General features: G+C 40.4%; 1 protein-coding gene across 5 annotated transcripts in view; it reads left to right on the top strand.

The window, feature by feature from the left end:
• sbno2b (strawberry notch homolog 2b) overlaps nt 1-27,379 on the top strand; it is a 68,287-nt gene that overhangs the window by 24,608 nt on the left and 16,300 nt on the right. Inside the window, exons 1-10 of one of the 5 annotated variants that reach the window (XM_080474130.1) lie at nt 2,747-2,859; nt 3,806-3,929; nt 23,172-23,348; nt 24,383-24,469; nt 25,158-25,263; nt 25,387-25,547; nt 25,660-25,793; nt 26,007-26,097; nt 26,236-26,379; nt 27,227-27,344. In XM_080474130.1, the coding sequence (XP_080330256.1) occupies nt 3,855-3,929; nt 23,172-23,348; nt 24,383-24,469; nt 25,158-25,263; nt 25,387-25,547; nt 25,660-25,793; nt 26,007-26,097; nt 26,236-26,379; nt 27,227-27,344 (1,093 nt within the window). In that variant the 5' untranslated portion in view covers nt 2,747-2,859; nt 3,806-3,854. Of the gene's footprint in view, nt 1-2,746; nt 2,860-3,805; nt 3,930-11,000; nt 11,242-23,171; nt 23,349-24,382; nt 24,470-25,157; nt 25,264-25,386; nt 25,548-25,659; nt 25,794-26,006; nt 26,098-26,235; nt 26,380-27,226; nt 27,345-27,379 lie in introns of those variants that run through there. The other 4 variants (XM_080474128.1, XM_080474127.1, XM_080474131.1 and 1 more) reach the window with 4 other exon arrangements.

Here is a 27,379-nt window from a genome sequence, read left to right as displayed (position 1 = left end):
TACAGTATCTTGTAGATTTTTGCCTCAGGCAGGGTAGATGGCAGACATTTTCACCGTTGGGGCTTTCTTCAAAACAAGAAGTACATAAACGTTAAAAAAAACGAAATCTTAAAAGTCCCCCACAAAATATTGTGGTAAAATAACAAGCCTACTTTTTAAAGCGGAGCATTTCTCTGCAAATCAGTCAGCATGAAATACAAATGAAGTGTTGTTTAAGGGGAAAAGTTCAAACTTTTTTGTCTTTATATTGTGTTCTTTTGATAAAATTACTCTTTAACAGGATTTTAAAGGTTTTTTTTCTTACAGTCATTTGAAGGAGATCTTGCCAATCACCCCAGTTTGACAATCCCACATTCATGATGGTATGAATACTAGGTTACTTATTTAATGAAATATTTATCGCCTTGCCATGGCATTGCAAATTCTACTGGTAGTAGTGGCAACAAGTTATCGGTGTAGCAGCATTTTGAGCCCGATTGAAAAACCTTGATCTGAGAAATTTAGAACCTGCGGGGTTAGGGTTGGGAATGGCTTCTGAAGATGCTTTGTTACTGGGGAGACAATAACACTAAAAAAAGTTGATCGATTTATTGCGAGTAACTTTACAAAAGTGTCACTCGAGAGGGAGTAATACAAATCAAATATGGTGATTATAACAATGGATTTTGCGATCAATAAAACATTCAGTAGACAATGTTAATGTCGGTGTGCTTTGAGATTAGTTTCCTCAAATAACATTGCTCTTTCTTTAGCCCTTAATTTCCGCCAGCTGTGACAAGTTGTCCTCCACCCTCCACCCCCCAACCCCACCCCCAATAAAATGTGCATCTGCAGTTCCTGCCACCAGAGTTTTAAATGTAGAGTATGTTAAATAGGTTGTTTTTGGTATTTTTCTTTCTTGAATTTTTTTGTGCTCCTGAGGAATTTTAGAATTTAGAAGATCAATCGGGTACATTTTTGGAATTAGTTAATTGCACACTGTTTTGTGTGTGTGTGTGTGTGTGTGTGTGTGTGTGTGTGTGTGTGTGTGTGTGTGTGTGTGCAGAGGGGGGGGGCTAAAGCTGCTAAATCTCATGCATCGTGTGTGAAATTCACACTAAAGATCTGAGGTCACACACAGCGTGAATATTCCCAGTGAAAAGTGGCAAGCTTCACGGTGGGTTGACGATAGACTTCAGAAGGATTGTTAACGGCTGGTAACAGCGTGCTGAAGAAATTGCTGAGGAAGGAACTGAAGGACTGGTAGTTTGATAAAGCTTAAAGGACTGAAACTTTGAAAAATAAAAAAATTAATTTGAAGAGTTTTCCAGTTTTGCTCCAAACACTGCTACACCAATACTCCAAACAACTATGTAGTTTAAGATAAGTTAAAGCATGAACCGTCCCAATGTTAAATTGCAAATCCACTTTTCAACTGCTTGACCAGTCCTGACGCACTTTACATCATTAATCACATTCACCCAATGGAACATGCAACAAAAGCACGCCAGGTAAAAGTTGGCACCTTCTAGAAGGGAGTGAGGTGGGTAGAAGGCCTAGTAGAATGCATGCGCTTTGTCTGTGTGTTTACAGTTATTTTAACTCCATGATCGATGCCAAAAAATAAATCAAAATGTCATTAGAGAAACGTTATGACAAATAATGCCCTTCTCTTTCTGTTATTTCTAATTGTTATGGCAAATGGAAATAACTATTTCCATTGTGATTGATGTACACCGTCACAACGATTTGTGAAGGTACTTTGGATCTGGGCTTGAACTGGCACAGTCCACAACTTCATTAACCACTGTAGGGATCCTTAATAAAATTGTTAGAATGACAACTTCAGAGTGAGCAGAAGTGTCTCTCAGTAACTGACAAAACTGACATGTCAGCTGATCCCATCAGTCTATCAAAACATACAACTCAAACGATGAACTGGACAAAGTTACGGGTCCTGTCGAATGGGAAGTCGGGATGCAGACAAACGGAGTCTGACAGCTGCTTTGGCCAGCAGCTGTAATCAGCTTTGTGTTGTTGGAAAGCAGCTGATTTAGTCCTTCCAAGACTTCTGCTGTAATATTATCACTGTCATATCACTGATGGCCAACGGGCCAGTAGGGGGGTTTCCAGGATGGAGGGCTGTAACCAGTCACTATTTCTCAGTAGTACTTTCTGAGAATTATTCATCACTCATGATTAATCTGAACCTTTATTTTCTTCTTCCTTTTTTGGGGGGGGATTTCACTTCTTTTTTTGATTTTGAGAAGAACCAGACCCACAATAATCATATTTAAAAGGGTTGTGATGTTAAATTATCGTCTTCCAACCTTCCAGTGATTGCTGTTGTTTCGAGTAAATCCACAGTGAGAAAATAAAATCCTGATTGTACTGCATATGCAAGCAAGAATAGCACATGAATGAATGTTGAACCTTGCTGCTCAATGAAAATCATAGGGTCCATAATCTGATTCCTATACACCAGGGCACGGTTCTTTCATCCTCTCGGTGTGTTTTGAACTTAAATCAATCAATCTCACTGAGCTCTGGCTCACGGTTTAGGACGCAGAGCCAAATCCTTTGAATAGATTTGGCCAAGCTCATCCCCTCTGAGCCCGAACCTCGGCACACGATTGGATGATATGTACACGGGAGGGAGTCAGTTAAGTTCCACCTTTTCAAAGGGTTAGTTTTGCTTTCATTTTGAGTCAGTGTCCAACGCTGTCAGTATAGCAGGCAGTTGTGTTATGATGACTTGTAGTCAGCACAAAACTGAAAATAGCTGGTGTAGGGAGGTCGAGGTCTGTTGACCTGTGCCAGATAATAACGCCGGTCACCAGGAGATGGTTGGTGTTCAGGAGAGGTGGATATTCAGATCAGGTCGGTGTGCTCCAGTGCTTGTCTTTTTGTTACTTGCCTGGCTTTTATTCTTATCTTCTCGCTTCCATTTGGTTTGAACTGAGACACATTCTTTATTTCTTTTTGTCTGTTTTGTATAGTTATTCAGTAACTTACACTTTGATTCTAACGGCTTACGAGACCGTCGCTTCACCTGGGCGATATGCCACTCCTTAGCTAAACTGTTATCAACTAATGAAACTGAAAGAGTCCCATGAGCTTGAATTGTTTTTAGACCAAAAGTAATGTTATATTGTTTTATTAGTTATCAGAGGACATTCTCTGCCCTTCCTGTGAGGTTGGACGTTTGACCTGAAAAACTTGTTTTCTGCATATAGTGGAAGTGAAACTGTTTTGGCCCTTGTACTAGGGAGTAGCTAAATAAAAAGCTGAATAACCTTGTTTTTTTTTTTTCTGTTTTAGTTTTCAAAAAAATTGATCATTCGGTTCGGTTTGGCCACTCCGACCACAGCATTGTTTCTTGTTACCAGTCAGTGTTTGAAGTGTTGTGAATTTGTAGTTGCTATTCAAGCATGAAGATTTTAGTTTCAACTCCGTCTCCCACCTGTTTGTTAAACTCTGTTGACTGCCATTAAAAGTAGCTGTTGGTTTAACCTCTCTTTTCTTTTTTTTTTTTTGCAATACACACTTGAATCAAACCAGCGAGTTCTTGAACTTTCTGGTCTTTTCAACCACTTTTCATAATTGTGTCAGATTTGCGAATGTCTCTAAATATCACATTTGCCTAAACAGTATTTCTATGTACTGCTTTTGGTTTTGAAAGATAGTAGATCTTCACTTGATCGCAATAATGGATACCTTTTTGTATCTTCTTCCCAATTTTTAATCATGAGTGCCTGACACACTATTGCTAAAGAGTAACACAAGCGTTTGCTTTTTTTTTTCTTCTTTTTTTTTCTTCATTTAGGCAATACCACTTGAACAGCAGCACCTCAGCCACCACTCCAGATGTGCAGATGGACATGTACACAGGATTCCCTGACATGGACTTTTCCAGCCTCGCCCTCCCTAGGAATGGTGACTTCTCCCAGGTGAGTCTCTTGTTGTTGTGCACGTTGGCATGTGTGTCTTTGTAGCAACACGGGTTGTCGTGTGGTCTTGAGTCCGAACGAAGTAGGCTCAGAGGCAGCCTGCGCTCACCTCTGTCTTGCCGTTTTCTGTCCTGAACTTGGTCTCGTTCACTTGGCTAATAGAGGGAAGAACCATCCCTCCCACCCACCTCTTTCATCCTGTCTTTCATGTGTATTCAGCTCGGGTTTAATTTACCATGGAGCAACCTTATTAAAGCCTAGTGTTGTCTAGACAACCGCAGGAGCACCTGCCCCGTTCCTGTCAAGGCATGTCATTAATGAGACACTGTAATTTAGCACCTTTCTACACCTCCTCACTGCACGTTCAAAAACCACAGCCAGGTAGACCCAGTTTCCTTTTGATTTATAATCTTGCCTCAAGATGTATCCACAAGGCGGGCTACATTCCTGCAATGTCCTAGGTGTAAAAGAGAGTTCTTGACATGGTTGTAAGTTTTGGTGAATTGTTTGTCTGTTGCTGTTGTTTATCTTTAATTTGGAGACATACAGTACGTGTCAGAGTCAAATGTTTAGCTGGGGGCAGTGAACATGCAGCCGTCTCTCTCACAGATCTACCCCTTTGTTCCACATGGTTCCTATAGGTCATTTGCATGTTCTGTTTTTGTGCGCTTTTGTGTCCATCCATCCAAATCCTTATAGTTAGCATCGCATTAACAGGAGCCAGTATAATAACATACACCAGTGATTTTCTAATACGTAGCCATTTTTTCCCGACTTGATGAGGGCCATTATTGGACCACATTAAAACACAACATGCCATGATGGTGAAAGGGGAGTCATGAGTTATTAGGTCAGCTGGCAGCATCTCCTTGATTATTAGCTTGTCTGACACTAGACGAGGAATAGTGTTTCTATTGTTTTTTTGTTTTTCTCAGCTCATAATAAGATCAAAGCAGTTAGTAAAAAATATTAATTTTAATATGAAGCATTTCTTACATCTATGGACATTTGTTGATAAAAATACATTGTTTAAATGAGCTGCTCTTTTGTTCAGTTTTATAGGCACAATCCCTTTGTGTTTATCAATATTTCTCCTTTTTTTTTTTTTTTCTTAAGTAATTTAGAAATTTGCATTACCAATGTGTATATGGATTGTAAGCGCACTTGGAAGCTGATCCACTCACTGGATTGCGTCTGATGGATGGATGAAATAACCCATACTTCCTTGCATTTGCCTTAATGAATATGCAATACTGAGCATTTCCACCAGAATATGCAAAATACATGGAGGTGTTTATGCTAATGTTATATTTTAACATAAGCGCTGTGATTTACAACATCTGAAAGCAATTGCATTGTTTATGACCGTGCCTGCATTTCACACAGAAGGTGCTCACTTGCTGTTGTTTTTGCTGTATTTTTGCTTGTTGAGATGTGAGGCATTTTACAGAACAGTTTATCTTAGTTGTAATCTTAGTTCTTGTTCTTATTTGATAGTTCTTCTTAGGATCTGGATTCTTGGCTTAATCTTTCCCCCTTATTTTGAACACATTGTCCACAAATCACAAACAAATCACCAAATTGATGATTCCAGCAGTGTGTGTGTGTTTGTTTGTTTGTGTGTGTGCGTAAGGCTATCCATCTGTGTGTGTTCGACCCCTTTTAGACTGGAAAAGTTGTCCAGGCTGCTCTTCAGCTGGTCTTTGCTGCAATAGGGTTGAATTGTCTGTGACCCCGACTTGCATGAAGTGTGTATATAAGATGAATAGACCATTGTACGATTGCATAATCTTTCTTCCGGCTTGTATATTCAGATTTAGGAAATCATTGTAAACACAATAAAAATGCACAGATAATCTAGTAATAAATAGAACACGTACACTAAACATTCTAAATGACTTCAGTTTCACATTGTGGTATTGTTTTTCAAGCAAATGCGTACTTTAACTAATGTGAGCTCTTTTTTTTTTTATTTCATTTGAAGAGTTAAGTGAGTTGATAGAGGGACTAAACAAAATGCTATTAAAAGTGGCAAGAATGCATGCAAGTTTTAATAGAAGAGTTGATAGCTGATAGTTGACACACTAAAGTGAATGGACTCATAGACACAAGCAAAACTAGAAGTGGTTTTCGGAGTGAGTATAATTGGCTCAGGAAAAAAAGGGGTGGGTGGGGGGGGGGGGGGGGGACATATTTCAACCAACAGGAAGGACTCCACATGAGTTATCATATGGATGAAAGTGATGCGTCATTGCATGAATTGTCATGCTGACATGTCGGGCGTGATTCATGTGGGATTTCTCTTGTTTTCCATCCACTTGGATTAAAACTTGTTTTCCTACATGTGAATGTGAGAATTGTTCAATATGTGATACATATAAAGACTAGATGTAATGAGTTGTATGTTCCTAATTACAAAACAGTTTGTTATGTAATTTACTTGACTTTTTTTTTCAATCGGCACCCTCACAATGAATTCATTGAAGAGCAGCAAACTTGGTTCCCTAACGTCAGAGACTCTGTGTGTGTGTGTGTGTGTGTGTGTGTGTGTGTGTGTGTGTGTGTGTGTGTGTGTGTGTGTGTGTGTGTGTGTGTGTGTGTGTGTGTGTGTGTGTGTGTGTGTGTGTGTGTGTGTGTGTGTGTGTGTGTGTGTGTGTGTGTGTGTGTGTGTCAGACAGAGAGAGATGTTTTTGTTCTTGTGTTGTGCTTTCTCAGCTGTTCTCTGGTTTGGGACACACCCTGCCATGTGAGGCATGGAGAGAAATTGTAAGTCATGGGGTCATAGTGACTAATGCACCACCTCAGACTCACCCCCCCCCCCCCCCCCCTCTCCCTTTCATCCCTAATTTAGTCTTCTTCTCTCATCCTGGCCTTTTTTGTTTTCCTCCTGCGTATATTGTGAAGATTTCTGTGGGGTGTATTGTGTTGTTTTGGTTGTTGTTTTTTTTCCTGTTGAACTTTTGACAGCCTTTATTCTGAGTTTACCTCACTAGTTACACTGGTTCAGTTACAGCTGCAGACTTACTCAGGAGATTCTTTTAGTTTGTTCTGGTTTTTGCAGGTTTTTTGTTTGTTTTTGCAATTCACCAGTACTTAGTCACAATATCCATGTATTGTAAGGAAACTGCGGTGCAGCATGCGAACAGGAAGTATATCTCAAGGATGCCAGTAAACAGGAGTTGAATATTTGCTTTTATTAGAGTTAATAGACTCTCCTTTGAGATTTGCTATCCCTCGTTCATTATCTGTCATCTGCAGTCTATCACTAACCAATAAACAAAATAAGAAAACATGGCTGCTGCTCCATGATGTGGCTAAGATTTATGCCCTTTGTCAAATTTGATCGAATTGTGCTTCACTGGCATCACGAAATAACCTGTTATGTCATGATATATGAAATATAAAAAATATTCATTTTTGCGCAATTTTTGTGCAATGCACATCATAATCAGGATTTTAGAGAATAGTCCCCCCTAGTGGTGCATTGGGTTGTCTTGACGCTGGGCTTCTGGTGTGAAATTTGACTATAGAACAGTTTTCATTTACTTTTTGGGTAAAACCTGTTAAACACTGCCTCACATCAATTTCTTATGAATTTAATAGTACTGTAGTTCATTCACTCTTCTTTCATTTTTGTTTTTTTTACCACTTCTAGTGAGCTAAATCTATTTGTTTATTTCTTCTTCAATTAATTTCAAGAAGACTGTTTGCATTCTTGGTTCATTTGATATCTCTTGACCAACTTGCAAGAATTCAAGTGATAAATGAAGTCTTTCTCTGAAGCTAAAAAGCAGCTGCTGTTCCTATAAGCTAAAGCATATCTCTTTATTTTGGACACAATAAAACTGATAAACAGTAGAAAACTTAACAAACTAACATTGAGATATGAATTGTATTTTCAAATCTTTCATTCATTTGAAATAAGATGACTAGTGATGACCACGAGTAGAATATTAGTAGAATTGAAGTAAATGATATTATTCTACTGATAGAATAACAAGATAGAGTTTTAACTGCTGATTGTGCAGACCAGTCTGTGGTTTGAAGATAAAGTGCTGCCACAGTAAAACGAACACGCCAGAGTTTGAGTTTCATGGTTTGCAAACTTTAAATATCAAGATCTTCATGCATGAAAGCAGAATAACAACAAGGTTCACCGTAAGAACAAAAACCACTCTGGCTGACCTCAAGGAGAAAGAAAAAAGCTTGACGTAAGCACACAGACACACACACACACACACACACACACACACACACACACACACACACACACACACACACACACACACACACACACTCTACTCTACACCATTCACGCACTGTGTACACGCACTATGTCATGCTTACGTGTTATGTGTATAGGGTTTATAGGTTGCTGTGTGGTTCCTCTCACTGTTCTACGGATACTCGTGCACATGTTTGCATCATGTTTCCTAGTGCGACTCTTTCAGTTTTGCTTTTTGTAGAATTGAAAGCTCTGGTGTGAATGTGTGTTTACCCTTTCACCTAATTCGAGAGTGAAGGGCAATGGCCCCCACAGATGAAGCCGTACTGTGGTACTCTAGGTGTTATTGTTGCTTTACCAGCAAATATGCTGTCCATTTATTTATTGTTTTTAAACTTAGGGCAGTCCCACAGATAAGGATATTTCAGCGATCATCCTAACAAGACCTCCGTGTTCTAAAAAGAAACTGAATAAGAAAAAGGTTCAATAAAAATAATTTGTCTTTCACACCAGATGAAACAAAAAGTAGCTTGATTTGACCAGAGATCATCTTATTCACTTGCTTGTTTCATGTAAATAATGTTGGGATTACTTCCTTGTAGGAAGTTCAAACACATTCTTTGAGAGACCTAATTCAAAGGAGGAAATGAAATGTGTATTTAAAAGTTTATTAGGTGAATTGTTTCCTTGGAAGGTACGTTGCCCAGCTCGTTATGGTTAGACACATTAGCTTTAGCTGCGACAATCAGGGCTTTTCCTGGTAACTTAATGTCTCCATTGACTACACAAGGCTCGCCTTAAAATGAAAAACACTCAGAAAACTTCAAATGTGTATTTTTCACATTGTCCATCAGAATATTGCAAAGCGTCAGAGCCCATTGAACTGAACCTTTATTCTCAAACTGTAACAACCATATTGGATTATAAATTTTGTATCCCAGCATGGTGCATTAAAGTGGAAGCATACCTTGAGGTCATTGTCACGATGAGCTCCGGGATCTTTCCAGACCAGGCGGGATCACAGCGTCTCCCGTGTCGTGCAGGATAACTACCTTGCATGACACTGGGTAAACATGTGGTTGAGCACTGCTCCAGTGGATTGATTACATGCCTCTTTTTTCTTTCCCTGACACAGTCGACACGCCACTCTTTTTTTTTTTCATGTTCTCAGTGAACATACTGGGCACTGCTGTGCAAAGTAAAAGCTGCTCTCAAGGTACTGTCGCTCTGACTGGGGCGTGCGTTTAAGAAGCCTTGGACATGAATGAAACACTAATTGAGCGCCAGTCGGAAAAAACAGAAATATTAGTCAGTCATTTAGCCCACTAGTCGTGCACACGGCTAACTTCAACTTTATTTGTAGACCTATTTGTATTTATAGCTACAACCCACAGTTCCTAAAGTAAAATCACTTATTAAACCTGCCGGCACACCAGACCACCTTCAATATTTGAGGTAATGGCGCGCTAAAGTGTCAGTGCTCGAGCGGCTGTCTTAGTCTTTATTTCTTCTTCTATAGGCTGTGATGCAATAAGGTGTGCGTATTTGGGTGTTGGAGTTTTCTACATGAACTCATAAATGATTCATCCCTCCTGATGGCCCTTCATCCCTCATGGTTTGATACACAGACACACGGTCACAAATACACAAATTATTCAGAGGATTCCCACTCATCAGATGATGACATCGTGGACAGGCGCCACTCCGTCTCTGGGAGTCTGACTCCACTTTGGTCCAGCAGAGATGGACATTACAGTACCTCACCATGCTCGCTTGATATCATGTATTCCTGTAAGCTGACGTGGTGGGGGGGGACAGAAATGCCCCTCCGTTCCACTTGTTAAAAGAGACAAATCCTATTATTTATGTTTTTAAATGTCACAATCTTCATGTATTAGTAGCTTTAAAATGGTTAAATGGTGGTACTACGCTGTCTTTGGATAAGATTGTTTTGAAAAGATCTATTTGTAATCATATTCCCAGAAATTTCTTTTTCTTTTCTTTTTTGTGCAATGGCACACTAGTTCCAGGAAGCAGGACTGACCTTTTATGAAGAGGTTTTTGCCTGTAATTGTACAAAATTGAAACTCTAACCCTGACACAAGCTGTCTCACTGTCATTGTTCAGATGACCATGCAAATGTTTAGGACAATTTTTTTAGGACTATAAATGTATTTAATAGATATGTTTTATGTTAATTAGAACAACAAAACCAGGCTGAGCCGATGAGATGAGGAGCTCTCTCTGCTCTTATTTTGGTTATAAATACATATAAATAAGCAACTGATTCAGGAAGCTGTGTAATTGAGCTTTCTTAGATAAATGTAGGGACAAAAAGAAACAAGACAGGCAGCCAGTGAGAGATTCAGTCTCTAAATATAATAATCATTAAATAGTAGCCCAGGCCCATTAAACATAGCGGTAAGCAGCGGGGTGTGAGGAGCAGCCAGGTCCTGAGCGCAATACTGTTTACACTACAAATGCGGTTGAGTTACACCATGTACAGTAAAATGGGCCTGACTGCCAGTAACTCTAGTCACTTACCAACAAAAGCATCATTTCCTGAAAGCTCCTCCCCTCCTCCCTCCCTCTTCTCCCCACCTCTCCCCTCCCTTCTGCGCTCTCACTCGCTCTCCAACCACCTTTCTGAGCTCAGAGGAACTAGTCCACAATCACTATGACTAAGCCATCTATGCAAATACCTGGCTGCATTGGTGAAGCTGGAAGCATGTTTTAGACGTGTCCGTGTCCCGGCAGAGATTGTGTGTGTCAGCTCAGTGCCCAGATCGTACCTGTGGCTGAGACCCATGTGTGTGTTGAGCCAGAGAGGGACTGTGAAAGGGCCGGCCGGAATCCAGTGGTTGGAAGCGCAGCAGTTGTAAGGTGACTACCAACACTTTGACCAACCCATGGAAGAAGCGGTGGAATTCAGGGACTCAAGGTGAAGCAGGAGTATATGTGTGTGTGTATTTAGCCCCCACCCCCCCTCTCACACACACACACACACTCACTGCAGCGGCTGGACCCATGTCGCTCATGCAATTTTGGACTAAACTGTATTCTCAGCTGGGACGACCTCTTCCCAAGGTATTGGAACTGTTTGCTTCTTTTTACCTTATTTGTAGATATGTATTAAAATGTTGATGTTATTCCTTTTAATGGTAGGAAACAACATGTGTGTGGCTGTTAGCAGCTGTTGTGAAAAATATCTATTGTTTTCATCACAAACTTTGTGATGTTATTAGTCGGCAATCTCTGGCTAATATTTGACATGTTTTCATTTTGGTTTCCTGGAAGGAATCTTTAAAAACGTCCTTGTGATCACAATGCTGAAACCAGCAGTTCTGGATCTCAGTCTGTCTGTGAATTACTTGGCTTTAAACTATAATGACACATTAGTGTCACGTTATCCTAAACCTCACGAAAACATCTTTTTAAAACACTATTGAACTAGTTGCTCATTATTATAAAAAAGCAGACCAGTCAGTCATCTACGCAGGTCTTCTTTGTCAGCCAGGAACTCAGGCTTGTGAGTTCACACTGTCTTCCCGTAAGTGCTTGAACCTGATATCTTGTCAGCCTAAACAGCACTCGTATCGGTTTTGTGGAGAACTATTACACATGCCCATTGTGGTGCTTCTCATTGTTGTTGAATGATTGTACGTGACACTGCAGCGTGATGATTGTGTTGGAGGACAGCTTGCTGAGCCCTTTTTCTTACAATTTCTGATTAAGTTGATCAGCTAATCTCCCCACATCTGTAGTTTTTCCTACACATACTTTTGAGACATCGACACCTTTTTTTTTCTGTATTCAAAAGGAGCCAGACTTTGAATGTACTTCTGTTACATTTTTCAGCTGTTCCTATTATCACCGTCAGTTATAAAATTCATGTCTTTAGTTTTGTGTACGAGTATTTTTACAATTAAATCAAAAGCTTATTGGGAGGTTTCAGCCGACAAACCGGGTTGAATCAAGTTGTTTTCTACCACAGTGTAAAGAATGAACCTACCCTCTCAGGGCAAGACAGCTTGTATTAGAGATATCATCCAGTTCCTGGCATTACACTAAACATCACGCATGACCCTTAGCATGCAGCTTACAGGAAGTGAAAGAAGTCGTGGTAAGGAGAGCTTTGATGGGAGTTCAGTGATAATAGAAGATGGAGGACGAGGTGCCACACATGCACGTTTAGCGGGGCGCATGCTGTCTTTACCAACATTCAGCAATGTCTCTTTGAAGAGCAGTGCATTAAACACATCCCTACAGAGGGTTATTTCTAACCCCAGATATAATACTGTGTGATGCCAGGTGATAAGCCAACATGGAGGCATGTGCCAACTTGGTAGTCAAAAGCTCTTCATGTCAATAAAATCACAGGTTATCCACAATAGTAAATATTTGACAGTAGACACAAATAGGCACTGCAATATTATGACACTGTCAAGACTCCCGATCCACTGTTTGTTTTGTTTCTATGGCCAACAAGCTTATGTACTCAATATATTAACATTTCTTTGTTTTAAAGCAGTAATTTCACTGCATTTATAAAAGTAAGTAATTGATATTGAAACCCCTTAATTGTTGTCCTCCATTAGGTAAGTGTTGTTACCAAAATTTGGTATCAAGACATTGTAATTTTTCTTTACGTTCAATAATTAAGCACACTCGATTAAAGGACTTTGGGATAAACCTGCACTTTGCCGGTACCCTAGAACAAAAGAAAAGAAAACTAAAATCAAATCAAACAATAAAAGCCTGTCAGATCTTCTCACACTGTATGTTTTGTTATGCTATAAGTTACTTCAAAACTGTCAAACGCATCTTGATTTTTCTTGATTATTTCCTGCACAGTAAACGTCTGCAATGATCTAATGTCTGCTGGGTCCGTGCTACTTACAAGTTTGATGGCCGAGATTAATAATAAGGGAGTTGAATTAGATTGGGTTCCTTGGAGTGCTTTAGTAGAAAGCACAGCAACAATGTTGTGATTTCTTATCGGCTGGACTGATGTTGAGTTGGTTGTTTTCAAATGTCCACGTTTTGTCGTTCCATCCAGCTTTTGTTTAAAACAGATTCAAATACATCCAATAATCCGGCTTCCACACTCATATTCTGCTGTAAATGCCTTTGTTCTGTGGAGGGAGCCATGCAAAGGAACCGGCACATTTAAATGAGCCGTTTCCCCTGGTGTGACAACAATTAAAATTTTGCCAAGGTCTTTTGGTCCTTGTTGTTCCCTATCTCTGCCCACACCTATCTCTGTATATTATTATCAGTCATTGTACGGTTGTATTGTTGGTGAATGAAGAAATATGCAAACAAATTATAAAACTTCAAAACGTTGACGGTCAAAAAGCTCCTTTTGTGTGATCGTAGTTAAAAGGAAGAGTATTTGAAGCAGTCTTAAGTCATCATAGCCTTCTATATACAGTAGTTTCCGAGATACAGACAAGCAGTCCTCCATTTCTCTGACGTCAACATTTCTAAAGAAACAAACTTGTGGCTTCAGATTGGAACACTACTTGCTTTGCTTGCGTTGGTTGCTTGATAAGAATATCATACTCGTATCATACACATGTGCGAGACTGGATGAATGTGAAAGCCCCCCCAACCCCCACCCCCACCCACCCACCCACCCCCACCCCCACCCAAGAGTGTAAAACACATTCAGTACATACTGTTTGTGGTTTTAGACAGTTCATTCTTTCGTTCGACACTTTCTGAAATAAGCCTCAACATAATGTTGTGAGTTTGTCTGTCAGCCAGCAGGAAATGGGTTGTAAAAGTGCAGCAGGAGTTGATCCTTGGCTTATAACCAAATCAGCAACTTGCGGGCAATGAGCCCACCATTCTGAGTCACTGTGTGATAGGAGCTCATTGGCCACAGGTGCGTACGTCAGTCACGCATAGATTTTTCTGTGGCAAAATGAAAAGCTTTCAGGAATAGTTTTCTCGTCTAACAAGTACAAGGCTCGTTCATTTTTTTAGCACTGGTTTCCTTGATAGATGAAAGAAGGAAAAAAGACTGATATCATAAAACAGACCCTGATAGTTCAGACTGTTCCGTTTCGAGAACAAAACACCTCGTCCTCTATGCTAACAATATAATTCAAAGTTCACTGACACTGCTAAATAAAACAGTTTCAACTATGTGCATGTTGCATGTGACTGCTACAATTTACAGGGTTTGCCCCTATTGCAAGTGATGTGTGATGCACTGTGTTGAAATTTCTGCCGAACTGAGACGTCATCTTATGCCACAACTCCCTCATTACACATTTTTCTCATAGTGTCGTCTGACCCGTATGCTTGGTCGTGTCCTTTTAACTGATTTACTTCTATTTTCTGAAGTTGACAATGCTTTACATTTATAGGACATATGGTCGAGTGGAAATGTTAGAGGCATTCTAAAAGTTTTTAATGTCATCTGTCACACTACGGTTTAATAGGGAATCTCATTAATGTCTCATTCACTGTGGAGCCTGACAGTAACACCAAACATATGAAAGCCATGTTGAGCTGTTCTCAGTCGCATCAATTATAGGAAAGTTCAACAGCAAATGTTATTTATAAAGATAATAATAATAATAATACATTGTATTTATATGTATATCAGTGCCTTTCACAACACTCAAGGACACTGTACAAAACACATGTTAAAAATACAGTTAAAAACATATTTGTGCTATTGGTACCGGTGAGTCTCGTGTTTCTGGGTCATGATAGAGTGAGTGTAAATCAACTCAAAACATACACTGGTTACTGAAATAGGCCTTTAAGACCTTTCTACTGTTTGTCGGTATCTCGTCTTTTTTCTCTTCCTCCGTCTAAGACTAGGTTCAAACTGTTGGCATGTCTCAGAGAATAGCAAGTCACTATCACGTTCTCTTTCTGTGGGTGACATCTTATCATCTTAAAATTCATCAGATAACAGAAATCCAGGTTTTTTTCCCCCTCTGTTCCTAACTACTGCTACTCATAAATCATAAAAATTTGTATGAGTACTGGTATTGATTGGCAGTAACACAAGATTGTGGAGCTTTGTTGTCCCGGTTCGACTCTAACAGACAGTTTTGTGAAAGCTTTATGATCCCCTTCACACACAGCCTGAAAAAGTGTTCTTTGAAGCAGTTCCATCATTGGGCTGCTAGCGGGGACACTGACATGGCATCCCTTTATTTTCCTGAACATATGAAAACATTGGAAAATTCCAGGAGCCTTGTAAGCAGCAAGCTGTCCCTGGCTTGCTTTAGTCAGACTTGGCACGACATGTAGGCCCGCCTGTCAGGAGGTTGTTGGACTGGATAGACCACTTTGATTGGCCCCGGCTAGTTTTCTGGGAATGGATAGACTGGACCGACTGTGAGCGAGACAAGGACCACGTACTTACAACCTTCAATTTTATTTATTTAGAATGAAAACCAATAAACATCTGTGATTACATTTTGAAAATGATACACGTAAATATAATTCCAGTGGCGTCATTGAGATTCCATGAGGATCTTCCCTGAAGTGTAATTACATTGACCTTTTATTCAATTGAATTGAGTGAGGAAGAGTCTGAAATGGATCTTCTTGTGATCCCGGAGGGCAAATATTTAAATGTGTCGTTCGTCGTTAAAGTTTCAACCGAGACACCCAAAAATATATAAAGCTTACCTTGCGTACAAAGGCATTGTTTTTTTTTGGGGGGGGGGGGGGGGGGGGGGGGGGGGGGGGGGTTAAATTTAGTTTGTTTTAACAAATATACATCTTAGTGAAAATCTGGATAAGCATATTTCTGTCTGTATGTCAAAGACAGATGCTCTTAAGTCTACAGTTGTTGGGCTTAACTCTTGCACACTACAACTTAATAAATAATAAATAGTGAAGCGAAATCACAACTTAGCCTAAGAGAGCATGTGCACACAAAAAAGTGAATATTTGCTTCAAGCCTGTGAGAGGGTCAAGGAAAAGGAAAAGGAAAAGCTATGTAGTGTTGCGCTATTAAAGTCGTCGCCTAAAAGATATGTCAGAGACGTGGGACATGCAGACAGCATGGCATAACATAATCCAGACAGAAGGAGAGACACCAGCCGTCTTTTCAGTTCCTGGACTGAGAGCTGCCTTGCAAACACACACACACACACACACACACACACACACACACACACACACACACACACACACACACACACACACACACACACACACACCATCTGTTAAGTACATAGACGAGGTCAACAGCTGACCCTAGAGGAGAGAGCCTTAGGTGAGGGGTTGTTTCGGTCAGATGGATAATTTAATAACCTCCGACTAAACACAGACTCCACAAGACTGACAGATAAGCTTTCAATGTTCCTACTTGGCGTATTGACAGGACCACTCTAGGTTTCACTGTTGAACTTTGACATTTTATCACCATTTACAACACGTCAGACTTACGATTTCTCTGTGATTCACATGCCTATGACCCAGTTACTGAAGTTAAGCAGGATTTGTCGATAGCTGTGATACAGCAGGACCTTCAGAGAAGTGAAAACAGCTCAGTGGCCATGCACTGCTACACACAGTTGTGTAAAGTGGTGTTGTTGATATTATATATAACTATATATATAACTATATATTTGTCTTGTGGTGATATTCCGTGGTCTGATAACAAAACAAGCCTAAACACTCAAAGGGATCTTGAATGTACAAATAGACACAAAGTGCCAGTAATGGAAAGACAATGGGATGAAGCCCAACAAAATAGAGAGAATTAGCAAGCGGTGACAGCAACACACTGTTAAGATGGTAAGGTCATTTGAGGTGTGTGTTTGTACATGTATGTCGGGTGAGTGGGAGGCCAGCATGACTTGCTTCCTGGTCTTAGAAAAGCAGCCAAGCTGGCAGTGTGTGGGAGGGGAAAGCCCTGGGCCGGGCCCGGCTGAGGCTTTAGGTCGCGCACTGTGCCAGGTTATTGAGTTTAACAGGATGTGGCCTGGGATTGTGTACTCAACTCTTCACCTAAAGTTTTTCTGGACAGCAATTGAAAGTTGTGTATGATTCTTAGGTTTAATATGAAGGAATGCCAGAGTTTAAAGCAATTGTGAAAGAAAGGGTGTTGGCACAATGCTGGCAGTGTAAATCCACATTACGATTCAGTTCGTTGCATTCTGATAGAGAGTTGAAAAAGAAAGACAAAAGACCTTTTACTGATAATGGCACAGGTGGGTTGCTGTGGTAAGCAGGTCAGTTGTATAATTCATTTGAATGGTGACCCTCCAGTCCACTGTGACTGATCAAATTCACTGGCTAAATGCAGGGAAACTGATAAAGTAGGTAAAGGTGCTCATATCCCACCATGGAGGGGGACTGCTGTCTGATGGCACTATAGCCCTAACTAGTGGCAATTGGTTGCATCACAATTAAACAACACCACCTACAAAAAAAAACTAAAATAAAAAATTATATCTGGCTCACGAGATCGATACTAACAATAGAGTGCGTGTCATTGCAGGCAGGTAGCAGTCAGCGTTTGAATTACGTCAAAGTCAGCACTGACAATAGCCACTGATTTAATCTTACAAACTGAAAAAGGAAAACGGGTTTACATGCTCTTGTCAACAGAGAAGAGACAAGAGTCTTTAAAAATAGATTCAGTCAATCAAAATGTAATTTTTACTGCACCTTTTATGCAGGTGTGTTCCGCTCTCATGTCAGCGTTTCACTTATAATTAAAAAGACGTTAATAAGGCAAAACGAGTTAGGACAAGAAAATTGTAAAAACACAGGGTTTTGAGAGGGGTGGGTTAAACTTTACTCAAACTTATTTTTTCAATTGAGTAAAAAAAGAACTGGTAGGCAAGCTAACGATGATGACCGGATCAGGCTGAATTTAAAACACAAATATCAGACACCATAGCATGGTTGTTATGTGGAGCAACTGCTGTCACACACCCCTTAACTTTACTGTAATAAAGAAAAAACAGTATTTAAAAACAAGGTTGGCCATGAAACTCATTGTTAATAAAGAAAGGACTGCGAGACTTCCTGCACATACAGTCAGCATCATCACCAGTAACACTGGAGTCATTATTTGAAACGGCTGTTCTTCAGTTCTCCGTGGCAAAGACAGTGAGGCTGCATGAAGTGTTTACAGTTTGCTAATATTTATTTTAGCCTGGATGTGTAGTTACCTGTCATGATTATGGGATCACTAGGGGTTTTTCTGTTTATTTTGGGTTTTGTTTTTGTTGTAATGAGAGCAATTTTTCTGTCTGTATTTAAGATTACTCAACACACATGCACAATTCTTTTGAATACACCAACAGGCTATACTGATGATGAAGCTGAGCTGTTTGTGAGTTTTTTGTTTTTTTTTGTGGTTAGTTGGTCCATTTTTCCATTTTTGATTGTATGAGCTGATAACTACCAGCTTCAACTAAAACCAGCAAGCATCCACGGTGCTCTGCAGGCATTTGGTGAACTGGAGGGCTTGTGAGAGCCATTTTTCAAACCGTGTGCCCGCATTAATCATCAGCAGTCAACGGTCATTATCCAGACACTCAAACACAATTTCCCGCTTCTGTAGATGCTTGATGTTCAGCGTGTGCGAATGCATTTGGTTTATGTTTCAAAGTCTCTTGAATGTCATGGGCTGGGAACCAAAAGGATGCAAAGCATTCGTACATCAGACTTGCTGTGAAATAGGAACATGTGAAAAGCACACAAACTATGAGGTTGGACAAATGACAGGAGAAACATAAGCAGAGGCTTCACGTGTTCATCTGTATACAGCACAGTCGGATTTTATTTAAAACGGGTTCCAAGAAAATACTATAAAGATTTTATTCTGATTTATTTCCCTCAAAGCAATAGAGAATGATACATTTGCACTGACAGAAATGCACGTACACATTGAGATATTTTATTTATTGCACCACAGAGAAATGGAGCACGAGGGGAGGAGACAGAGAAAGAGACAGGGGCAGGATTAGTAGTTATATGGTTGTGAGGCTGTGTGTGCTGTGGAAGGAGCCAGATTACCATCAGACCAGTTGGAATTCAAGCCTTATCTCTGCTTGGCAGGGCCTGTGCTCTCAGGAGCCGCAGAAGAAGAAGTAGCCCTGGGTACAGGCCTGCTGGGGGACAAACACTGCTGCCTCTGTTACGCTCTGCTTAACAACTCGATTAGCATGGTGCTGAGGTTGGACACATCTTGGTTTGCACCAACCAAGCTGCAGCACTTTTCTGCATCCCCCCCCCCCCACTCCCTTTTCTGTGTCGGGTTGATTAGTTTTGTAACACTGTATGTGTAGCACTGTGTTAGCACAGTACGTTCTATTACATGTGTTTACATGAGGCGGAAAACCTAGACGTCACGTCATAATGTAACTTAGAGCAATGACTGGCAGGTCTAAATACAACTCCCTTATTTATAGGATAAAGTAGTGGAGGGGTGTTTTCACATTTGGTTTGAATGGATTCATTGTGATGCAGCACTTTGAAATATTTAAGATTTGTTTTGAGGGGGGTTTAAAGGAAGCTATGGTGGGAGGATTTTATTGTAAGTTTGAGGTGTACTTTAATATTAAATCACAGCAGCTTTCTAGCTAAATTAATCTACTAAGTTGGCACACTGTGTTTGAGGTTAACCGGTGAGAGAACAAGCAGTGCTTTTTTTTTTACACGGTAAAATACATTTGTCCGTGTTTGTGAGCACATGCCTTGATGGAAGGATGCCTTTGGGCCCTTTTTTTAAGCTTCATTGTTTACCCATTTACCTTCTGTGAGGAGTGCCAAGAAAGGAAGTAGCAACGACAAAGAAGGAGGACAGTATGAAGTAGGAAAAGAAGGTGTTTTATTAAGTAACAGGTTATGTGTTTGCAGAAGTTTGCTGGTATTTAATAAGGACCTATTCTGAGCCGTCTCTGTCACCACTCAAAACCCAGTAGTTCCTCTTAACTGTTTGTAGGCTCCAACAACTTTAGAGTGCCTGCTTGCAGAGCTCATGCCCGTTCGTGTCCCCAGGAAGTGAACAGATGTACATACAAACAGAAGGAGAAAGAGAAAGGTCGGGCGAGGGAGTTAAAAAGCAAGCCATCATCGACCTAGCAGCAAACAAGATTGACTGCATTGAAAAGCGCTCTTTCCAATTCACAAACAGCGACCTGCTACGGTCCGTAAGTTGCTTTGTTACTCTAACATCACATGTATGTGTAAGCAAACACAGGGCTGAGCCGGTTTTTTTTTTATCTGTTGGCCATTTCCCATCCTCACAGTCCTGCCATTACCACATGATGTAGTCATGTTTACACTCAGAGCTCCACATCTCGTCCTCGCATGCCTGTGAAACATTTTCCGTTGAACTGTGAGTAAAGGCTAACAGGCAGCCATGACAGAGTTCAGCTCAGCTTCTCAGAATTAATTAGCAGCAGCATATTGTTGGGTTGGCATCATCTTCACAGCCAATCATTTCTGTTTCTGGCCTGTTTCTTCTTGTTATTATGTGAATGCCACAAGGCATTCATATATAGTGATTCAAATTTTTATTATTAATGTTCTGACTTCTTTAACGCCGCGCTATAACTCCTGCAATCTTCAACTGATCGGAACCGTTCAAATATCAAAACGTGTGGCTCGCTCGTGAGATATGTAATATGTTCTGCGCTTTTTTTATATCTTTAACTGTTTTTGAATAAATCATGAAAACAGTAAAAGATCAAAGCTACAAAATGTCCCATTCAAAAACGAATGGGAGAGGCACCTCATGGAGATCATAGCTTTTGTCTTCTTTTGCTCTTTTTTTAATTTGAATCTGTTCCAGTTCTTTTGTGACCGGTTATGACATTACAAAACAAAGTTGGCAGATAGAACCCAGTTGGGCCTTTCCTTTCCATGACAACCCTAGAGACTTGGCCTGATCCAAACCCATCCAATCTGCCCAGAATGGAAGCAAATGAAGGAGTTATGATTCAAAAGGATTGCCAACTGTTCATTGTAAGTTGTGTATAAGTTGCACATGTTTGCCTTATGCAGGGGATCCACTGAGGCCCCTGCGGCTAAGAAACGCCGGCTGAGGGCCCCTGCAGCCGGGAGCATTACAGTTCCGCTTCATTCAGCTGCGGCATTCACGTGTGCATTTTCTTCCGGAAATGCAAATTTGTAGTTTTGTTTTGTTTTTGTTTTCCCCTGCGTAAGTCATCTGAAGTCTCAACTGCATGTTGCACTTCACCATGACTCTTGAGAACCCGTGGCTCTGCGGAAGTGGCAGAAGTGTGTGATGTGCCTCCCATTTAACTGCCGTGTTTCTTACCTCTACATTTTAAAGGGGAAAAAAATCACGATGAAAGGAAATATGTCAAACATAATTCTGTTAAATATTTTATTCCAAAAACATTTCTACATCATTTCAAATTTATGAAATCAGTGCAGTGAATGAATAAATGTTGATTTAATCAATAAATGCTTGGCATAATAATTAGTTACTGTACACAGTTAATGTATGGATGTACTCGTATCCCTGCAGCTCTAGTGAATGTAGACACACTCATACCACACATGCACACAAATGGTAATCATGTTAGAAAAGGAGTAGAATGGAGCAAAGCTCATTTAATCCCACCTTTCTTCTATATTCCAGTGTACTATTTGATATGTTTTTCTATCCTCGACAGCTTGTCTCCGTCACTCCTTAGAGTATTGGTTCAACAGTTACATATTCAAAACTTCAGTTGTTATTGTGTACCTATTATACATACATACATACATACATACATACATACATACATACATGCAAAGCAAAAATATTCAATTGTTCAATATTTACATACACAAAGTACAATTTAATATTTTTGCTTTCTTGGTATGACCTGCAGATGATAGAAAAGATGTGTGTGGTGCCATCCATACACTAAATATACATCTTTTGAATAAATATGTCAATCCCTCGCCAAAAAACGTACACAGCTGAGTCATAAACATACCGTTTGTTACATCACGCAAAGGAGTAAACTTTACAACTGACTGCATGAGACAGATTACGTGCACAACGGTTTCTTTGCCGATGCAAATGACAGTGTTGTTTTGTTTTTTGTGGGGTTTTTTTGGTGGGGGAGGGGGGGGTCAGTTAATCATGAACTGAATATAGATGCTTGTATACGATGCAGAGTACAGCGAGTACACCATGAGAGAGCGATGGTCTTTCAATTGAAGCATAGTTTCTGAGATGGATAGCTATTTTTCGGAAAGTGCAACAAACTGTGATGTTGTTGCTGAAAGAACAGGTTACATTGTTTGTATTGTAATCAGGGCTGTTGCCATGGTCCTCTGGAGGCTGGAGCAGGAACAAGGGGTTGTGGGAATCTCTGCACATGGCCCGGGGTGGATAAATATACATGCATGGTGTCACATTGATGACACACACACACACACACACACACACACACACACACACACACACACACACACACACACACACACACACACACACACACACACACACACACACACACACACACACACACACACTCAGGGGTGCCTGTGAGAGGCGAGTTAAAGAACATGGCACGCTAATGGTTTGGAAAGGATGTGAATAGAGGGGCGACTGGAAGGCAGCCATAGCTGAAATGACATACATACACTAGCAGTTTCATTATGCCTTTTCCTTGCATGCTCACAATTCACACATCTGCGCGCGATTAGATTTTGTTTAGGCTGCTCGTGTTAATCCCAAAAGAGCACCGCACTGGCTGAATCTAAAATGAATATGGCACCTTTATTCTCCGAGGTTCACCTCCATCCATCCTCATTTCACACCTTTTTCCCTGCATGCCGTGTGCTGTGTCTGATAAAGGACGTATAATCAGGATTTATAGTCCCGGTTCATTATTTGCATAAAGTAGATTGTTTTTCTTCCGAGGATGTGTGCGTACTTCTTTCTTGGAATCTCTGTCAATTTTAATATGCTGAAATCTGAAGAAGAAAATCCTCTGTGCCCAAGTTTGTTTTGTTTGTTAAACTCAAAGAACTTCTCTCTGTCTTGCCTATAGGACCTGTCCTGCATTGATGACCTCTCTACGAACTCTCTGTTCTCCTCTCCGGCTGACTCACTGTCGGAGTATGCTGATGCCCAGTCCTTCATCACCACAGATAACCTGGACACAGTGCCCACTCTTTGGGATGTCAACACTAGTACCACCACCACACCAGCACAGAGCCAGTTACAGGTCAGTGGAAGGCACTCGCACACCTGCCCCCTTCAGAAACACAATTGACCGTATCAGTATAAACTATTGCAAGTGTTTAGTGTTGCAGACTTGTTTAAATCAGGCTGTATGTCCATAGTGTGGATTAAACTCCCAACAGAATAAACAATGACCTCTGAAAACAGCAACATCTCACCTGGCACTGATATGAGCAATCAGACCATGTGGTGATTCATTTGCGACCATCGCCTTCCAGGTTTTTGTACAAACTACTCTTTAAACATTTCTTTTTCTTTTTTATCCGACAACGCTTAAGGGGCGGGAGTCCTTAACCAAGAAAGTTTTCTCCTTGTAAACTTGTGAGTTGTTCATGACTCCCAAGGATGAGTTAGGTTGGTCTGTATCTATTTGGGAAGCATTTATTATTTATTAGTTGTCATATTGTTTCACATGTGTTTTACTATTTGCCATGACAACTGATCCAAGCAGAAAACAATTAAGTGTCACAAAAGTAGTAAGACTTCATGGGTTTTACTGATGTGAGAGTATTTGAAATAACTCTCTGTCTTTCCATAATTTGATTTAGTTGACTTGTGTCTCACTTCAAAACAAATTAGGAATATTGTATGCATTGTTTTGGTCGATGAATGATTGGAAATTCTTAAGCGTTGATCCTCGGTCTATGCTGTCAGTGTTGTTGAGCATCTTTTCATGACATACTGTAAGTCAGGGGATATACTTTCGATGAGATCACAATACATTATTTTCTCCTGCTTTTTAAAAGCCCTTTTATGTTTTCCTTTTCATTCTGCTCCCATATTATCCATTATGTTTCTCAGACAGGCAGGTTTATCAGATTTTATGTTGTTGATGTTTTTCTGGGTTTTCACAGACATCAAATGACACTTTGTGGAGTTCTGAGAGAAGTTCATGCTGCACCCACATGTTATCATGCCCAGAAAACACACGGGTCTTTTTTATGTTTCTTCCTTCATTTGCATTTGTCACCATGCTTGTTTGAGTTTGTGTTTCTTCATGTTATGTTTTGTTGACAGCAGAATGGCACCAGCAGGTTTCAAGGCTTGGCCAGTTTGGATGATATAACTGCTATTATCAGCACCCCACCTTTAGGAGGATTCCAGGTAGCGACACCAACCTTTCCAATCTGAAGCTAAAACTAATGCAAGCTCTTTAACTATGTGCACCTATTCATCTGCAAGTCTCAGTAAGACATAGATTATGATTTATGTCTACTATGAAGCTGCTAATGAATGTTGGGTTTGCAATATAGAAGAATGCTGAGATTGCCACTAATCTGGAGGTTGCCTTTAAGAGCAGCGAATAAGCCAGTCGATAACTCAAATTGTGGAGCTTTTGTCCTCTTGGGCGACTCTTTTATCACAGATGATGAAACCATTGCTGCACATTACGTATGCCGGACAATCTGCACATGTACCTTCTACGGAGAATACATTATACCACACACAGTCACTGTGTTTTTAAATCTCCTCTGTGACAATAGGAGAAGTAGTGTAGCTGCTACTCGTTGGTCAAAAAGAGACCTTCTGCATCTTTGTTTTCTCAGATGTAATCGAGCTGACATTGCCTGAATATGTAAAAGACCGTTTCATGCTTCACATATTTCAAAGCTCTCATTCATTCTGCTTTAACTGGTCGATCAGCATTTCCCTGTAACGTCTTCTTACTAACTGGGTCATCTGCATCTAATCTTTGGCTATCTTTTCTTTAACCAGTCTGTTATCACCTCAATTGAAACAACTTTTATTACTTTATTTTAGGTACATTGTTGAATCATTGTTGTGTTTTCAGGCTCAGAGAACCCAATCACCCCCAGAGGAGGAAGAGGAGGCTGAGGAAGAGGAGACAGAGGAACTGGGACATGTAGACACATATGCCGAGTACAGACCATCCAAATGTAGGTCACCAGACTGAATGTCAACATGCGTTTATTGGCTAATTCATCCACATTTATTATAAATTTGACATGACATGACATCCAGTTTACAGGCTTTTCTTTTTTTTTTTTTCTGTTTTTCAGCCACTATAGGAATTTCTCATCCTGACATAGTGGTGGAAACGAACACGCTATCCAGTGTTCCTCCTCCTGACATCACATACACTCTTTCCATCCCTGAGCCAACCGTTAACAGTGGACTGCTGTCCGCTCTGCAGCTAGAGGCCATCATCTACGCCTGCCAGGTACGTACACACCAGTGCACAATAGGACGTACAAATTTTCAAAGTGTGACAGATTAGTGCTGCAATTGTGTCTGTCATTTGGCCCATGCGTGTGTTCGCTGTGCTCCCTCAGCAACATGAAGTAATCCTTCAAAACAACCAGCGGGCAGGCTTCCTGATTGGAGATGGAGCCGGCGTCGGAAAGGGGCGCACTGTGGCAGGAATCATCCTGGAGAACTACCTTAAGGGAAGAAAGAAATCTCTATGGTGAGAGAGATTTACTACTCACAGACATGCCATTAAACACGTTTGAAGCATGAATAGCAACTGTGATAAACTGCCACGTTCATATAATTGAAAATAATTGATTTTCATGATTATGATTCGTCACCAGTTGGGTGCCAGGCTACACTGAGCATGCAGAAACTGGTTTGTGCAAGAACTGAATTAGTGACTGATAATTCCTGTTTGTGCCCTCAGGTTCAGCATATCCAATGACCTGAAATTTGATGCAGAGAGAGATCTCAAAGACATAGATGCTCCCAATATTCCTGTGCATGCCTTAAACAAGGTGAGTCCTGGTGGAAGAAAAGTGGGTCAGTTTGAGAAAATGTGTGTCCTCAGCTCCTGTTGTGAAATTATTTGTGCATCAGAGCAGAAGATGAAGCTGAACAAGATGTCTTTTTGAATTGTTGTTGTTTTGTGGCAGATAAAGTATGGAGACACAGCTACCTCAGAAGGAGTCCTGTTTGCAACTTACTCTGCGCTGATCGGAGAGAGCCAGGCAGGAGGGCAGCACCGGACGAGAATTAAGCAGATCCTGGACTGGTGCAAGCCAGATTTCGATGGAGTTGTATCCTTTCATTTTGTGTCACATGTACTACAAAGAGGCTTAAAAGATGTCATGATGTCCAAGTGATGTTTGATTACTGTATGTTCACTTAGTTCTAAAGTAGTGCAGAGTTGTGGTTCGTAGGTTCAAGTCACAGTGAAAATATCCCCTGTTGGAGTCTGGGCTTGCCACTATTTTTGTGTAGAATTAGCATGTTCTATTTTTATTTTATTTATTTTTTATTTTATACCCCATACCCCAAAAACATGTTTGAGGTTATTTGGTGATTCTAAGTCGTCTAAAGGTCTGAATACGAGTGTTTGTCTACCTCTCTGTGTTTCCCCTGTGATGGACAGGCAAACTGTACAAGGTGTATTCTGCAGGCTCCAGGTACCCAAGTCTTTAAATTGGATAACGTGGGGCCGAATATGGATGGATGGATTCCTGTGTTGAATAAAAGCACTTCAAAGTTGAGGGTTGTCATCCAGAATAGTTGGAAGTTTTCAATAAATAATCACTCTGAACATTTGTTCCACATCCTTGTCAGTTTGAGCTGAAAGTGAAGTCTGCAGGGTGCAGAGGAGACTGAATAAAGCTTCATATGCATTTCTATTGAAAGCAGAGTTACGTCCAGATTTCCTGGTTGAGGGTCTCAAACAATTTTAGACTGATGGAGGATTAAATGAATAATCCATTGCATTAAAATGGTTTAAATATGATTTTGTTTTTACAGGGTCTTTCATATAATGATTCAAGTTTGGGGTTTTTTCTTCTTTTTTTAAAGAATCATGGTCACTCCAACCATTTTGTCTATGCATTATGATACTGGATGCTTCTGTTTTTTTTCCTTGACCATTCACCACTATAGATTATTTTTGATGAATGCCACAAAGCCAAGAATGCCACATCTACAAAGATGGGCAAGGCAGTGCTTGACCTGCAAAACAAGCTGCCACGGGCGAGAGTGGTATATGCCAGTGCCACAGGTAGACCAACACATAAACACAGCACACCCTCAGAT

This window comes from Lipophrys pholis (assembly GCF_963383615.2).
Source record: "Lipophrys pholis genome assembly, chromosome: 10".
In the NCBI taxonomy this organism is placed as follows: domain Eukaryota; kingdom Metazoa; phylum Chordata; class Actinopteri; order Blenniiformes; family Blenniidae; genus Lipophrys; species Lipophrys pholis.
Note: the sequence above shows the minus strand (reverse complement) of the source record. Positions and strands in the feature narration are given on the sequence as shown.